Source organism: Protopterus annectens, chromosome 12.part0 (genome assembly GCF_019279795.1).
Source record: "Protopterus annectens isolate FY-2018-M chromosome 12.part0, PAN1.0, whole genome shotgun sequence".
NCBI classification, from domain to species: domain Eukaryota; kingdom Metazoa; phylum Chordata; order Ceratodontiformes; family Protopteridae; genus Protopterus; species Protopterus annectens.
In genome coordinates, this window is record NC_056746.1 from 17,064,095 (window position 1) to 17,083,149 (window position 19,055).

Genomic DNA, 19,055 nt, shown 5'->3' on the forward strand with positions numbered 1-19,055 from the left:
ACAATGTGAAGCTGCATAGATGAGCATCTCATTAGCAGCTAATTACTATATCTTTGAAACAAACAGTATGTTGTTGGACCTGACAGCATCAGAGATCTCCCTACCACACACATATCACAGTAGCACAAATACCCTCACAAACACACACGCAGACACGCACACACACACACACACACACACACACACACACACACACACACACACACACACACACACACAGATATTCAAGCATCGATAAGACCCCACATACTCACTCACTCACACTAACAGAAACACTCACCCATGCACACGTTCCAACAGACGTACACATATACCTACAGAGTCATCCTCCCATATTTACATTCCAGAGTGCAAGCACACACAGACACAAGCATACACACACACACACACACACACACACACACACACACACACACACACACACACACACACACACACACACACACACATATCCAATCAGCCACATGTGACATTTGTTCCATTACAGAGATACACGCACATCCCCAAGCACACAACTCTTGTTATACATACCTTTAGTCACATTATAAGCCATGACTATTATGATAGGACTGAATGGGAGGCCTCCATCAAAAGATGGCATTCACATTTTCTTCTAGAGAGAAAAGTTATCTTGAGTCTCTGAATCACTCTGCCAGATTGAAATGATGCTGCCACCATTTCCAGTGGACAGCACATGGCTAATTAGCATTAGCTACTTTTCCAAACTGCCACATAGGCATGTGGCATCCCCAGCAAGACTGGCCTCTGCATTACTGTATTGCCAGGGGAAAACAATGGGGAAGAGCAGTCTCTGAATTGGAAAGGCTTACCACAATGTGGAAACCTTCTTTTTTAAGGCTTATGAATCTTTGGTAAGCCTTTCTGACTCTTGACTAATGTATACATTACATTTATAGTCATGTACATTTGTTAGTGTTATCTTTCTTAATGCACCAGCAACTGATATGCACAGAAAAGTCATTGTCAAGCTTATTTCTGGGTAGTAAATGTAAAACAAACAAACAAACAAATAAATGTTGCTGTTTATTGCTTTTGCATTAACCAGTGCACTCAAATGATACTTACAAACATGTAAGAGAAAATGAAATACTTTTCTTGCTTATATTTGACTATTACTTCTCCCTTCCAATTATTACAAATTATACAATGACTCCCGATTAATATTCGAAAACGTGCACGCTGATTGGCCCAGCCCAACTAGCATGCCCATTGTAAATCCCACAATATACCAACGGAAAAAGGTCCAGTCGCCCAGTCTTTTTTCCGTTAATATAAAGTGCCCCAAAACCTTTTTTTTTTACAATTAAAAAAAAGAGAGAAAACAGAGCAACGGAGACTTTCTTTTCTCCATTGCTTCCTTTTCAAAGCATTGATGTACTGGAGGTATGTGTAGGAACACAAGTCCCATACGCATGCGCAGTTCATCGAAATGAAGAAGCAGTATACTATAACCAGCGGAAAAACAGTAATCTGCCGTTATACAAAGACATTATTTAAGAAAAGTAAGTAAGTATTTTTTTTTAAATAATGTCATTGTATAATAGCAATAACCAACTCTGTGGTTGTGGTATATTAAAGATTTACCCACGGTTGCCTTTGTTTAATCACTCTGTCTTCACCCTTGTGATTAAACCACATCAACTGTGACTAAAACTTCAATATACCACACCACGTCGTCAGTTATTGCTTAAACTAGGTACTAACCTGCTATACAACCAAGATCATGTTGCTGTAAGTGGTGTGCAGAATTATATTTGCAAACATAAAATAAAGTGACAATAAGAAGTAATAGCCAAATCTAGGCAAGATTATTTTTTTTGCATATTTTCATGAATCCAAATACATTATGCATGTGTTGTTGTTTGTCATCCTATACTCCCACTACTGACATTGTATCCCTTCACTGTACTAAATGCTGAACTGGTAGTGTTCTATAGACATTCAGCACTGGAAAATTCTTGTTTCTTTTATTTTTGTCCCTTGTCATCACATTAATTTCCATTTTGTTTCCATTTACCATCGATCCCTGACACCCTCACATTTGTTTAGTTTAAATGTTTGCTAATAAAAAAATGTGCAACTTATTATCCTAGATTTTGTCTCATAGATAAGACCTTTCTAACAAAACAGGCCAACATCTCTCCAAGTGAACCCTCTAGACCAGAATGAATATAAGATATGTCACTGTATATCTGTTGTTGCTCTTTATATATATTGTTCTTTTTTACTTTTCTAACTTAAGAAGGGGAGAATTTTGGAACATCATGTTCTGCACCCGTCATCCTGTTGTCCCATATGCAGCCCACAGTATAACATCTATACAGTAAGTTATTCCTTATTATTTTTCCAGTTAAATTCAAAACCCATGTCTCCTTTGAGGAGATTGGTAGCAAGGTGATCTAGAAACCTGCACAGATACCTGAAACTCTACTTTCTATATAATGTGTACATTGATTTAGCCAAGTCTAGCATTCGATACAAGATCGTATATAATGTGTACACTGATTTAGTCAATTCTAGCGTTCCATACACGATTGTATATAATTTGTACACTGATTTAGCTAATTCTAGCGTTCCATACAAGATTGTATATAATGTGTATACTGATTACCTAATTCTAGCATTCCATACAAGATTGTATATAATGTGTATACTGATTAGCTAATTCTAGCGTTCCATACAAGATTGTATATAATGTGTATACTGATTAGCTAATTCTAGTGTTCCATCCAAGATCGTATATAATGTTTACACTGATTCAGCTAGTTCTAGCGTTCCATACAAGATCGTATTCATTGATACAGACCTATCAGTCAAGCTCTTACTGTGACTCTGCCTTTAAAAGATGAATTGCTTTGTGAAACTAGCTGCCTTACCGCAACTTGTCCATACTCCAAGGAGAGGTAATTGTCAACATCTTCCAGTGCTGCTAGTGCACATTGTCTAGTAAGAAGAAAACAAACCAAATTACAAGAAAGATAAGGCTCAGATTGACATGAAGGAAATCAAAATTCACACTTGCACAATAAAGTGGCAAAGGAATAAAAAGAGATACAGTTTTGAATCTTGAAAAGCTCACTTCCGTATTTTCATGGCCTCTTCATTCTCAGATTTGAAGAATTCATAACTCTGGTAAGTCTTCACAGCCGCTCTGCGGTATTGGCCTAGATTGAAAACTAGGGGAAAAGAATTGATGAGTTATTTTAAGTCTGCATTTCTACAATCATGCTATATCAATCGGTGTTAAATTAGAATGTGTTAATGATATCAATGGCAAAGTGCACTGGATTCAGGTCTCTCAGGTTGCCTTCAAACGCGTTGCAGTATTAGCCATCTGATTCTAACAGACCAATGAGTTATTTCACTAAAAACATTAAACATATTTATTTTTGTTTTATTTTTCTTTTGAGTTCCATATAAATCTTCACAGTCTACAAACCACAAAACCAGAACAAAATAAATATTCACAACAAGGCCAGTGATAAAAGTTGATAACCCACAAAACCTGAAAGGTTGTATATTGAAGCATGTTATAGCTGAAAATGCCTCATTTCTTAAAAATAAATTATTGTTTAAGGAAACTGTTTTTATTTTGAAATATGGCACTTTGACACCTGTTGGTTTGAACAGGGAATGTAGGTGGAAAGCGCTTTTGAAATTAGGTGTATTTTGTAATTGGTTAATTACTTTATTGGTGTAATTGTTCTTAGTACCTAATATCCAGTTACAATTTCTTCCCCTCTACCTACCTACCTACCAACTCCTTCACTATTCTATTCTACTCTACCTCACTAGTATGGAATAACTAAATTTTAAACTGAATACTTGAGTGTATCCTATCCAAAACTGTTAAACTTGAATCTTACTGCGCCTTAAACTGACCTATGTCAACCTTCATACCTGATATGTAAACTTGAACTAAGCATGAATAATACCTGTATGTTAATTTGAACTAAGCATGAATAATACGTTACTTAGCTATGTTAAGTCTGTTACTCTCTATGAATGTGAATGCCTCTGTATTGCTTGTAATGATTAGCTGAATTTTACTGAGGAGCTTTTCTCCCCGGGCCTCCGCTGAAAATGGACAAGCATCCAGTCGGATATTCCCGGTCAACAAATGTAAAATAAATAATATTAATAATAAAATAGTATTTAATAATGTGAGTAATTGTGTTTTAGTCACTCCAACAAGGCTGTTTGCCCAAGGCAGTAGAGTGATGTTGGATTGTTACCTTAATAAATTTGCTGTGTGAACTTTATTTGGGGTGTGAAATTCCTGCTTGGACTGTTAACTTTTATCCCTGGTTGTGTTGTGAATATAAATTTTCACAATCTGTTTATATAAACAATAACGTTTTATAAATGCAATACCTATATGTCAAATATTTAAAAACATTAGTGCAAATTTAGATACTGAATAATAATATTACACTTTAGCAAAAGACAGTTAATTCATGGACAGCCTAATGGAAGTGCAGAAAACTGTATAAACCCTACAACTTTTTTTTTGCACAGATGAAGGAAATATGTTACTTATTAAAATTTGAATAAAACATGCATAATTTTTAGTAAAGATGAGGTGTAACTATAAATGTGAGAAACTTATAAAACCTGTGTTTTTTGGAAAACTGAAGCAGTTTTTGGAAAGTAAAACTGCGTTGTGCACACAGTAGCACAGCTTATTTTCTGTCTTAATATTCTGATGTCTTATTTTGATTGGAACTTTCTAGTTTATTTTGGGGAACATTATTTAGATTTAAAATTTGATACGGCAAAGGAAGTAAAGAACTGGGACTTCTTTATGAGGAAGAGGAGGTTTTGCCTAAAAGCTGTTCTCTGAGTATTTCCCAGTGTTACCTCACGCCAGAACACCCCTCTGGAACTTCCTAAAGTTAATAGAACTCTTCTTGCTAAATTCAGGGCTTAACCTAGCATTTTTGTAAGTTGGAGTTTGTGTTTTCCCTGTAATTTTTCTTTAAATTGCTCTTGAGAATATATAATGCTTGCTTCAAACATCAGTGAATTAAGCTGCCAAATTTGCAACTTAGAGGCACAGCTTTCTTCATTTAGTCCAGCGTAAAATGTGTCAGCTTATGGTGTTTTCCAGTACCATCTCTTCACCCAAAGAGTTTTATTTTACATTCTTTGTGCAACTACATACATGATTGCATATCTAATCTGTAGATTACATTGTTTAATTTTTAAGTAAAGAATTTCATTACTATATTTCAAAATCTTGTGTCTAGCTGCTTATTAATATCTAGCTATGGAACTTGGAGACCCAAAATCAATCTCAGCTAAATAAATAAATACAAAGGTATTTGACACTCAGAAGTATCTTAACTTATGCAATGACATCTGGAACTTTACTGAGCCTGATGCTGGACTTCTAAAAACTATGGAGATCATAATATATCTTGAGGTCTGAGAAGACATGCCACTTACATTCTAAGCTTAAACTACAGTGTTAAAAACAAATGTACTTCTGTCCTCCACTAATGTCAGATTCACCATTTTCAAAAATGTCTCCACCTCTGACAGATATCTGCAAAAAAATACAGATAATGCAGAATCACATCTTCCACTTTATTGTTTGAGATGGCAGGAAGCTCCATCATTGCCTTGCACTCAAGCAGGTTGTCTGGTTTCTGATTGCCCAAATATTTAATGTTCTCATTAGCATATTTTTGTATGATATTCTTTACATGAACCACTAAAAGGCCTTACACTGACTTGTTTCTGTCAAGCAATACTCCTGGTCTCTCAGGTCTTTTGGCTTTACTTCACTGTAACATACCATCCACCTTTATTCACTTGACTGTGCTGGCAGAGGTTTATTTTTTCACCTGGACCTATCTATTTGGATCTCACTCCCAGGCACCCTTCATCAGCTCTCTACGCTTTCTTCCTTCATAACAAGTCTCAAGTGCACTTACAGCAGCCAGCAAAAATGCAGGTGCACTGGACTTATAAATATCTGCTTACTGACTCTTCTTGTTTATACCTGCAGGATTGCATTTCCTCTACAATATGTGTGATATGTAGTTATGTAGTTTTAATAATTGTTAAGTACACGCCTCTGTCAGTTTTTTTTTTTGCTTTTTTGTTGATCTTGGTACATTACTATAACCAATACATTATTGCATCTCTTTGTATTTGTTTAATTGTGTATCACCATATAATATTGTTATACTTGACTTTCCTGTGTAACTAGGTCATGACTGAAAAGGGACCCCAGTGGTCCAGTTCATCACTGAAAAGGGACCCCAGTGGTCCAGTTCATCTACCTACTAAACAAAAAATATAAGTACATAAGATTGGTAAGATGCTGGGGTGGATAGTCATTTGAAGGAAATTCCAGAGACATTGATATTATTCATCTGTTGTTCACGACATTGAGATTGAATTCTGAGTATGGATACAGAGACTGTACTTTGGAAAGGAAAACAGGCTGAAACAGAGGGTATAACATAAAGTTACACAGAACGGATTGGAGAGGTCTTGGTATGAGATGTGACTCAGCAAGTTGGAAACAATTTTAGAGGAAAGATGGGAATGTAGAGATATGATATTGATATTTTGTTTTGTTTGGAGATCAGTGAACATGGAGAGCAAAAGCAAAAAGACATAGAAAAGCTAAACCATTATGTTACAAATAGTGATTTAATTATTGTTTTTGTTTTATATTATGGTAAGATTTTGAGAAAAATATTAATAAAAAGCTTTTTTTCAGTTCTATACATTTGCTCAAACTCACTCTGTTAGCAGTGGTCCCACAGGAGATGAAGTGGAGCAAAGAAATTAATAAATACTACCACTGAGATACACAGAAGTTACCACTGGTTGAGTACTATTACCCTGTTACATACAAGACAGCACCAGCTAAGTACCATTATTCTGTTATACAAAGGATAGCACTGACTGAGCACTAGTACCCTGATGTACCCAGGAGAGCACCGACTGAGTACTAGTTCCTTGATAGACATAAGATACCACTTGCTGAGTTCTAGTTCCTTGACAGATATAAGACAGCACTGACTGAATACTAGTACACTGACACAAACAAGATAGCACTGACTGAATACTAATACTCCTGATAGACATAAGATACCACTGACTGAGTATTAGTACCCTGGTAGACATAAAGTACTACTGAGTATTAGTCCCCTGACACACACAAAGACAGCACTAACTGAGTACTAGTACTGATAGACATAAGATTCCACTGGCTGAGTTCTAGTACCCTGATGGACACAAGATACCACTGGCTAAGTACTGGTACCCTGATACACACAGGACATCACTGACTGTACTAGTACCCTGATACACACCGGATAGCACTGGGTGAGTACTAGTACTCTGATACACAAGAATAGCACTGACTGAGGACTAATACCATGATACACACAGAATAGCACTGACTGAGTACTAGTACCCTGATACACACAGGACAGCACTGACTGGACTAGTACCCTGATACACACTGGATAGCACTGGGTGAGTACTAGTACCCTGATACACAAGGATAGCACTGACTGAGGACTAGTACCATGATACACACAGAATAGCACTGACTGAGTACTAGTACCATGATATACACAGGACAAACGACTGGACTAGTACCCTGATACACACCAGATAGCACTGGGTGAGTACTAGTACTCTGATACACAAGGATAGCATTGACTGAGTACTAGTACCATGATATACACAGAATAGCACTGACTGAGTACTAGTACCCTGATACACACAGGACAGCACTGACTGGACTAGTACCCTGATACACACCGGACAGCACTGGGCGAGTACTAGTACTCTGATACACAAGGATAGCACTGACTGAGTACTAGTACTCTAATAAGCACAGGATAGCACTGGATGAGCACCACTACCTTAGTGAACACAGGATATCACTGGCTGAATACAATTTACCTGATACACACAGGAGATACACACAGGAAAGCACTGTCTGGGTACTAGTATCCTGATACAAACAGGACAGCACCAGCTAACAACAATTACCCTGATACGCACACAGGATAGCACAGGCACTCCCCTTGGACAGAGTACCTAGACAAAAAATTCACATATGATATGGCATTTAAAAACCTCCTTGGCAGACAGATGCGACATTTGGTCTGTTCTATTAGCAACAGTACACTTGCCTGTGTGCACACCATTAGCAATAGTGCACCATTAATTACATTTTTACACAGAACATTATTATTATAGTGTATGGCAATGTAGTATAAAATAAACAAAAATGTGATAAAAAGAAATGGGCTTGCTTTTTTTAAGTTCCACATCTCACTTTCATTATAAGTTCAGAACTTTGGTACTTCTGTTGACTGTCTATTTGTTATACTATCTTGCTGGGTCACAAAGAGTACTACTTTGCCTTACTGACATAGATAATAGTATGATCAGTTACGTAATGTAGGTAGGACAGTATAGGAATGGTGTCACATGGGCCAATTTCTATACATAAGAACATTGTACCATGCACTATCGAGTTTATGCTAAATTATTAGTCTATGCAGTAAAACAATCATAGCCATTTGTAATACTCCTGCAGTGTATGGAGCTCTCAAGGGGAAGTCCATGACATCCATGGGTAACACATACAAGTTGATTATAAAACAGATAGTCAGAATCCCCTGTATTATAGTGTGGTCAGCTCCTAATCTTTTCAAAGGATGATACAAAGCAATTTAATCTGTGTTTAACTTACATGCTTTGCTGAAAGGAATGGTTCCCTGAGAGTGGAGCATTTAGGGGGAATTTTACAACTCATCTACAGTCAGTGGGTTCAGTTTTCAGAATATGCAAATGGGGTTATTTAGTGCTCTTTTAAAAGACAGAGGTTCATTCATTAATCCATAAACGGCTAATGGCCTTCATGTTGTGTGTGCCTGTGTGTTTTGTGGAGGTTATACTTCTAGATGGAACTTTTTGACAGACAACAAAACTACCACATCCTGCAAGTGACATTATGCATGGATAACACAGCTCCAGCTGAAAAATAAATTGCAGATTCCTATATATGAAAACAATGGGTGCCTTCAATAGGAGCATCAGATTTTCATGCATTTATTTTGGTAACTTGCTCTGCAAGCTGTATGCAGAACAATACCGATATGGCAAACTGCTTGCAGTTGTTTCCCTGTGACTAGAAAAGCACCTGACAGCAAAGTTTATCTGTAAATAAATTAGCTATTCCTTTTTAACAATTTTAAAATGATTTACTTATTAACAAAAACAGTATGGGTTTATGAGGTTTACCATCCTAGTAATAGGAAGCCAAGCATTTCTTTTTGCAGTTTTTGTTACAGTTTAGTATAAGCCATTGGCCTACAAACTGTACCTGTACTTGTTTAACATAATACAAAATACATTCTATTTCTCACACAAAAAGACTGTTATGTTTGTGTTTGATTCTGCATCATGCATTTGATGGGTGGGAATTTTTATAAACAATCTCTTTCATCATCATCATCTTCTTCTTCTTCTTCTTTCGGCTGTTCCCGTTAGGGGTCGCCACAGCAGATCATCTGTTTCCATTTCTTCCTGCCCTCTGCATCATGCTCTGTCACACCAACCACCTGCATGTCCTCTCTCACCACATCCATAAACCTTATCTTAGGCCTTCCTCTTTTCCTGTTACCTGGTAGCTTCATCCTTAACATCTTTTTCCCAATATACTCAGCATCCCTCCACAGCACATGTCCAAACCAACATAATCTTGCCTCTCTGGCTTTGTCTCCAAACTTTTCAACCTGGGCTGACCCTAAATATACTTATTCCTGATCCTGTCCACCCTCGTCACACCCAGTGCAAATCTTAACATCTTTAACTCTGCCACATCCAGCTCTGACTCCTGCCTTTTGTCAATGCCACTGTCTCCAACCCATATAACATAGCTGGTCTCACTACCCTCTTGTAGACCTTCCCTTTCACTCCTACTGGTACTCGCCTGTCACAAATCACTCCTGACACTCTTCTCCACCCACTCCAACCTGCCTGTACTTTCTTCTTCACCTCTCTTCCACACTCACCATTACTCTAAACTATTGACCCCAAGTATTTAAACTCATCCACCTTTGCCAACTCTACTCCTTGCATCCTCACCATTCCTCTATCCTCCCTCTCATTCACACACATATATTCTGTCTTAGTCCTTCTGACCTTCATTCCTCTTCTCTCTTGAGCATATCTTCATCTCTCCAGGGTCTCCTTCACCTGTTCCCTACTCTCACTACAGATCACAATGTCATCTGCAAACATCATAGTCTACGGGAAACAGATATACTATCATAGTCTACGGGGACTCCTGCCTGATCTCATCTGTCAACCTGTCCATCACCATTGCAAATAAGAAAGGGCTCAAAGCTGATACTTGATGTAATCCCACCTCCACCTTAAACACATCCATCACTCCCACCACAGACCTCACCACTGTCACACTACCCTCGTATATATCCTGTACCACTCTTACATACTTCTCTGACATTCCCGACTTCCTCATACAATACCACAACTCCTCTCTAGGCACCCTGTCATATGCTTTCTCTAAGTCTACAAAAACACAATGCAACTTCTTCTGACCTTCTCTGTACTTCTCCATCGACACTCTCAGAGAAAACATTGCATCTGTAGTGCTCTTTCCCGGCATGAAACCATACTGCTGCTCACTAATCATCACGTCCCTTCTTAACCTAGCTTCCACTACTCTTTCCCATAACTTCATGCTGTGACTGATCAATTTAATCCCTCTGTAGTTACTACAGCTCTGCACATCACCCTTATTCTTAAAAATCAGTACCAAAACACTTTTTCTCCATTCCTCAGGCATCCTCTCACTTTCCAAAATTTCATTAAACAATCTGGTTAAAAACTTCACTGCCATTTCACCTAAACACCTCCATGCTTCCACAGGTATGTCATGTGGACCAACAGCTTTTCTATTCTTCATCCTCTTCATAGCTATCTTTACTTCCTCCTTACTAATCCATTGCACTTCATGATTCACTATCCCCACATCATCCAACCTTCTCTCCCTCTCATTCTCTTTATTCATCAACCCCTCAAAGTACTCTTTCCATCTGCTCAACACACTCTCCTCGCTTGTGAGTATGTTTCCCTCATTATCCTTTATCACCTTTACCTGCTGCACATCTTTCCTAGCTCGGTCCCTCTGTCTAACCAATTGGTACAGGTCCTTTTCTCCCTCCTTAGTGTCCAACCTTTCATACAACTCTTCATATGCCTTATCCTTAGCCTTCGCCACCTCTCTCTTTGCCATGCACCTCATCTCCTTATACTCTTGTCTACTTTCTTCATCTTTCTGACAATCCCACTTCTTCTTTGCCAACCTCTTTCTCTGTATACTCTCCTGTACTTCCTCATTCCACCACCATGTCTCCTTGTCATCCTTCCCCTGTCCAAATGTCATACCAAGCACCTTTCTAGCCGTCTCCCTTACTAGCTCTGCTGTAGTTACCCAGCTATTTGGCAACTCTTCACTGCCACCCAGTGCCTGTCTTAACTCATCCCTGAACTCTACCTCACAAATACCCTTTTTCAATTTCCACCATTTGATCCTTGGTGTTGCCCTCACACTCCTGTTCCTCTTCTTGATCACCAACGTCATCCTACAAACCACCATCCTATGCTGCCTAACTACACTTTCCCTGGTCACCACTTTACAGTCTCCAATCTCCTTCAAACTGGCCCTCCTACATAAGATATAATCCACCTGTGTGCATCTTCCTCCACTCTTGTATTTCACCCTATGCTCCTCCTTCTTGTTAAAATACGTATTCACCACAGCCATGTCCATCCTTTTCGCAAATTCCACTACCATCTGACCTTCTGCATTCCTTTGTTAAACACCATACCTACCCATCACTTCCTCATCCCCTCTGTTTCCTTCACCAACATGCCCATTGAAATCTGCTCCAATCACCACTCTCTCACCCTTGGGTACAGTCATCACCACTTCATCCAACTCTCATCCATCGCATACCTGACTTGTGGAGCATATGCACTAATAACATTCATCATTACACCATCAATTTCCAGCTTCATAAACATCACTCTATCCAACACTCTTTTCACCTCCAAAACACTCTTAGCATACTGTTCCTTCAGGATAACTCCTACGCCATTTCTCCTCCCATCCACACCACGAAAAAACAATTTGAACCCACCTCCGATACATCTAGCCTTACTCCCCTTCCATCTGGTCTCTTGCACACACAATATAACAACCTTCCTTCTGTCCATCATATCAGCTAGCTCTCTCCCTATACCAGTCATACTGCCAACATTCAAAGTTCCGACCCTCACTACCACAGTGCTAGCCTTTCTCCTCCATGCCTTCTGCCTTCTCCTCCTTCAGCCAACAGTAGCATTTCTCCACCAGCACCCTGTTGGCTAACAGTACTGGTGAATAAGAATATTTAGTCAACTGACATTCCAAGTTGTGCTGGAGATCCCATATTATGAATTACAGAAATATAGTTTATTATAAGCAATGGGGGGGGATCAAAATGTGGAATTAAACATCCAAACAATGGAACTGTTTACTTATCAGATAAATACAGTAATTTCTGCCTTTTTTAATTTCCTCTAATTATTTTGGGTTTCTAATACCATGAGAGGAAAGAACCATGTTCCTAAGTCAGGGTGCAATTAGAGTTCATGAAATTAGTATTGTTTTCAGTTTTTGATGTTAGCTAAAAGTGCACCTCTCAGTACCTGCAATGTGTCCAGAACTGTCTCCTGTAACTCATACATGTACTGATAGCATATTTAAGTACAACTGTAAATTCTTTTTTTATTAGGCTTGTTGATCGTACTACTATTGGAACTGTCTGGAAATCTTTCTTCCACATTGCTCTCATTTGTGCTTGCAAATCCTGGTGCTTTATAACTATGCATCTCTCTGTACATAGGACAAAGTAATCACTTGGTATAGTTCAATGATCAATGCTAGTTTTGACTTCTTTTCATAAACTATTTTTTTTCATCTATTTTTTGAACACTTGGTAATGGGTGATCCCATGTGATATAAATGTCATCATTCCTTATATTGCTTTGTGGTTAATGTTTCCTATGCTTCTCAGCTAATTCTATACTTACAAAATTCCCAGTGCAGCAGTCTTGCCACATTATTGTGCTTTTCAATATACAGGCTCTCTGCCATGAATGTTTTATACCCAGCAACAAGATGTGCATCTGTTTCCAGTTTTGTTTTACAGAACCTGCATTTGTCTATTTCTCCAGCTTTTTCAAGTTGTAAACCAATGTGTATGTAGTGCATTATCCTGGGCCGCAGTTATTAGCCTTTCATCCTTCAATGTTAGTTCACTTTTCTTAAATCCATGTCAAATCTAGGGCAACATGAGGTTGTCCCAGAAGATCCCTGTATTTGTCTCTATATTTGTGGATTTCCCAAGTCATATGATTTGAAAGTGGCAGCCCTGATTCTAGTGTCAGCAAAAATAACATGTTCTTTAAAAAAAAATAATTAATAAATAAATAAATATTGCCCATATATGGGAAGAGTTTAACAGCAGCATGAATAATGACTTTCAGGTAGCCACAAAGAGCCTCTTGCAAACCATATGGTTACTCAGGAAGGAAGAACAGTTCACTGCTCAGGCTGTTCTCACCAAGAGTGGACAAATGATGACCTTGATTGAGAAATTCTCAGAAAGTGGAAGGAGAACTTTGCCCACTTGATCCTTGTCACCATACTTTCATTTCTTTAAACAACTTCATTTACAACATAAGTTGACATCCACTGATAACAATGAGCTGAAAAATGTTACGGTAGTGATTCCATTATTGTATACACGAGTTATTCACTTTCCATCATAACTGTATTCTTTACTCATACATTTCTGAGGAGGAAGTTATAGAAGCAATTGGAGTAGCTGGCTCTATATCTCTAGATGAGATTTCTGCAGTAATTAAGCATTCCTGAGGTGGCAAGGCTGTGGGAGAGCTTCAGATCCAGATATGAAGGCTGCAAATGCTGGATACTGTTGGGACGCCATGGCTAATACACCTTTTCAATGTTGCTTGCAACACTGGGGCAGTACCATTGGACTGGCAAACCTGAGTGGTGGTCCCTTTATTTAAAAAAAGGCAGGGGGGCTGGAGAGTATGTTAACATTAAAAAGGTATCATACTCCTCAAAAACTTTGAGAAAGCTTCATCTGACAGCAGGAAATCTGACTTTAAAGAAACAATGCAGATTCCATCACAATCATGACAGAATGCATCAACTCTGAAAAAAATACTGTCTATCTGCAGGTGAGAAGGGAGAATCTACCGCACATGGATGAGTTTAATTATGTTGGAATGTTATTCACAACTGAGGTAGCATGACCACTGTGCTGTCATAGTTGAAGCAGAGCTGAAGGTAATGTACTGAAGTATAGTAATAAAAGGAAAGTTAATGCATAGTCTGAGGCTTTCACTTTACCAGTCTATGCAACCTTTCTCTCCATTAGTCACAAGCTATGTGTAGTCACAAAAAGGAAGAGAACACAGATACAAGTGGCACAAATTCAGTTTCTTCATAAAGCTACAGAGCAGTTTCCATGATAAAGAGGAGGACTCCAGAACTGGAGATAATTTCACAGTAAAGACTCTTCTAGTCTCTGTCAAGACAAGTCATCTGAGCTGATTTCGTAAGAATTTCCCCTGGCTGCTTCCCATGGAGGCATAGCAGACATAGGCACTAGAAGAAGGCCTCAGTGCAGACCTAGTAAATGCTGGAGAAATTATATCTCTCAGCTTGCCTGGAAATACCTGGGAATACCTAGGGATTCCGCAGGATTATGGAGGATAAGAAATTCTGGTATGCCCTATTTGGCTTGCTACCATTGTGATTATCACCAGGAAAAGGGATTTAGAAAATGGGTGGATGGATGGATGGATGGATGGATGGATGGATGGATGGATGGATGGATGGATGAACGGATGTCTGTCCATATTCCATTTTATGATTTTATACAGACTTTCAGCATAGAACATTTCCATTGGCAAAATGGATAAACTGATTATAGAAATCCCTAGCTGTAGTAGAACAGGCACTGACAGCCTGTTTCCTAAATTTCTTGAGGCTTGTGATACTTTCATTGTCATTGTTTTAAGACACAATACTAATTTTGCTATAAAAACATGCAATCTCTGATTTATGGGATATAGCTAATGTTATCCCTGTCCCTAAAGATTCATTTAGTCATAGCCCTGATCTCTTCAGACCAACTACATTTCTGACTCCTCTCACAAAAATACTGGAAAAGACTCTAGAATTTCAGTTCCATGCTCATACTGAAGCCTAGGGCCTATTAACAAGTCATCAGCAGAAATTCAGAAAGTATCACAGTGCAAATACAGCTTTTATTCCATAACAGACGTACCTCACCGGGCAATGAACAATGGAATCCTTATTGAGACGACACTAATTAATTAATCTCCAATGTTTCTGATCTTGTAAATCATCAATATTCTAATCAGAGAACCCAAAGTCAATGTCCTTAAATTGTCTCCAACTCTCAGTCATTTCTCCATCCAGTTGCATCAGCAGTGCCATAAGAGTCAGTCCTCTAGGGCCATTGTTATTTTCCATGAATACCAAGCACCTTATTATCTTGCTGAAAATCAATAAATCATCAGATTGTCATCTGGAAATCAAATAATTATTATAAACTAATGTGTAAGTTACTTTACTAAAACCCAACTCTGTCAGGGCTGTGAGGAAAGAAAACCTAAAGTAAATATTAGTACTACACAAACCATAGTATTTGGAATGCATAACAGTCTTAGCCCGTGCAAGGATGATAGATCATAACAGGTGCTGATGGTCATTCTTTACATACCATTAAAAGCTTTAAATATTTGAGAGCTTGGTTTGATCTTATATCACTTTTCTCCAGGCACATCCATAAGGCTGTGGACAAAACAACTCATATGTGCTACACATACAGTAGCACTGGCAGCTATCTAACTAAAGAAGCTAGGATGACAACTAGTAGAGATCTTGTAGTTTTGGAATACTCACCATACATTACTAGCACACTATCTAAAAGAAATGTTCATACTTTATAGGTAGCACAACACCACAATTGCTTCTTCATTACTAGCAATGTAAGGTGGATTTGCCACTGTATTTGCATCAAACAGGTTAACTGTCTTCCAGCTGATTTTAGAATTACTTTTCTTGATATAATATGTGCATATGTGTGTGTGTGTGTGTGTGTGTGTGTGTGTGTGTGTGTGTGTGTGTGTGTGTGTGTGTGTGTGTGTGTAAAGAGAGAGAGACAGTGAGGGACTGCTGACATTTTGTTAAATGCCCATTTCATTGAATGACCAAATATTGAATTCAAATGGTTGATAGCCCATTTAGTTGAATAATCATTCAATTAATTCCCTTTCACTGAATGTGGCATAATACAGAAGTAAAATGTAGAAATAAGTGAAGAAGATTTACCTAGTGATTGTTTATACCTACACAGTGCTGCTCATAAGCTTTTTATTTGCACATCAGCATGTGATTCCCTGTGTGTATATTTTCACTTTTGTCTATAATTGTGTGACCAATATTAAAGAAATGGGGGGGGGTTACCCCAGTGGGGATACAGGTTACTTGCCTACTGCAAAAACTCCTTTTCAAATATATTTCCTGAGATGATTTTGAAAGTGTAATGTTTCAGTTATAAGAAGTTCAATAAAATTGTTTTTCAAAGAAAAGAGCTTTCAAACATTTTTACTGAATGAATTCTTTCAACAAAATGGTCATTCAAACAATTGTCATATATTCATATACATGTTTTTATCACAATTTTGCAATTTTATTTTAGTCACTGTCTATCTTATTAATAAACAAATGTCAAAATACTAAACAACCACCACCCTTAAATATACTAGTGGTGCCTTTTAGCTAATGCTTCTTTCCTTATTATGTATCGTAATTCCTTCTGCCAGCCCCTTTGTCCCTGTTATGACCACTATAAGATTCTGTCTCTGTGCCATACCAATTCTTTAGCCCTAATATTGTTTGTAACGTCTTTTTGTAATGGAACTTTTCTCCCTGGGCCTCCACTGAAAAAGGGCTACTGACCCAGTCAGACATCCCTGGTAAACAAATGTAAAATAAATAAATGAAATAACAGAAACTCTCTCTTTTGGCTGTTCCCATCAGGGGTCACCACAGTGGATCATCTATTTCCATTTCTTGCTGTCCTCATAATAAAGAAAAAGTTAAAACCATATTAAGGAGAAAACTCTGGGCACTTTGGAGAGAGATTATCCCTTTACCTACTGTATTGCTTCTTGTTTTGGAAAAAAAATTTATATGGAAACATTCTTTCAGTCCAAAAAAAATAGCACTTTTTTTTTTGATGATCACTTTCATCTTTGTGAGGGCTTCTTCAGGATAAAACATTATTTCAAGTGATGTAGAATTTACACATTTCCAGTTTATAAACTCAGTTTTGAAATTAGCATCTGAATAGTCCAGCACCAGTGAGACAGGAATATATTTGATGAAATCCTAAACCCTATTTTGCATAGAGAGACTACTTGGTCAAGCAAGGACATGTGGTGATTGATGGGTTTGGTAGCTGGGCGAGCAAACTAATTACTGGACCTACTGACACAGGGTGTTGATTGGTGAATGCAGGTGTCTGTGATATGTGTATATATGAGTAGAGTAGAAAATTACGTGGGTCTGCTCCTTGACTGTCATTCAGTATAACTGTAATGATTAGCCATATTCTTTCACAGCATTCCACTACTTTTTCTCAAAACAAAAAAAAAAAATCCAAAAGTTGAAAAAGAAATGTTATTTTGAAATCATGAGTACTGTGTTTCAGATAATGCCAGTACTGTTTCCAGCAATATCGATGGATGAGAAGTAAATATCCTTCATGTTACTCTTGAAGATAAATCAAAAATGTTTCTATTAAAACAATAAGATGTAAAAAGGTCTGCAAACAGAGAAGAAAATAAGACAATATAACAGAAAGAATGACAGACAAAGGACACATAATAGTTTCTGAACTAAGATATTAAAACTATCTTCCTATACTTCATCACAAGTAGTATTTTTGTATTATCTAAGATGCTAAAGACTGGAACTTATCACAAGCAACTATGGTAATGACCTTGGAATTTTACAGGACATAATGTGTTTGTTATTCTGAGAGCAGTGGGTGAGGGATTTTTTGCTGAAGAAGCATTCACTATTGCTGTCTGGGGTGCTGTAAAATTGAGTAGGAAATGGGCTGATATCATATAGTGACTGTGTGTAGAAATGTGTGCATTTAGAAGGTATGTAATCATTATGGAATTTTTTCACACTGAATCCTCTGATGCCTACACATTTGAAAAACATGACCTCCAATGCAAAAATCTTGAAGCATAGTTAAGAAGGAAGTCCATGTCAGGAGGATTTAGGAGGCTTGCAACCTGTAAAAAGAGATGTTTTTGTATTGTTTTTTATATTTTTTAACAACCTAAGAGACTGTTGTTGTACGAGGTGCCAAACTCATTACAGAAACAGATCATCCGGCAATAATTGTAATCTGTGCAGCTGTGACAAGCTAAAAGCTGGGTCTATGGTATAGAAGTTTTGGCCATGATTATTCCCCAGATGACTCAGATTCAAGTAGCAGTCTTGACATTGGAGGTGGCAGCCAGAGAGGGATAATGATGGGATGAGTAGTCGATGCCATATGCACCCACCCTAGGGAGGATGTTGGTGTCCATTTGTAAGATCTCCACATACACAAGCTTGTCAAGGACTGCACAGGCACTCCGGTCAGAACTGCAGGTATGCTGAATTGCACACTTGCAACAGGTCCAGAATAGCAGCCACTGCAATGTTATTTCCAGCCAATGGAGGGAGGTATTAGGAGCACCCAAAAATCCTCCTAGCCCACAATGGATGATGGCCATTATACCTTGCTCTCTAGTTCTTCTCTTGGTGTCCTAAGATATTAAGAGCTGGCAAA

At 38.0% G+C, this 19,055-nt stretch overlaps 1 protein-coding gene across 2 annotated transcripts in view; it reads right to left on the minus strand.

The window, feature by feature from the left end:
- Positions 1-19,055, minus strand: part of PFKFB1 (6-phosphofructo-2-kinase/fructose-2,6-biphosphatase 1) — a 507,147-nt gene that overhangs the window by 352,698 nt on the left and 135,394 nt on the right. For both annotated transcript variants that reach the window (XM_044089060.1, XM_044089061.1), the window contains exons 3-4: positions 3,101-3,197; positions 2,898-2,964 (exon numbers count right to left, since the gene is read on the minus strand). In XM_044089060.1, coding sequence (XP_043944995.1) covers positions 2,898-2,964; positions 3,101-3,197 — 164 coding nt within the window. The remainder of the gene's footprint in view (positions 1-2,897; positions 2,965-3,100; positions 3,198-19,055) is intronic.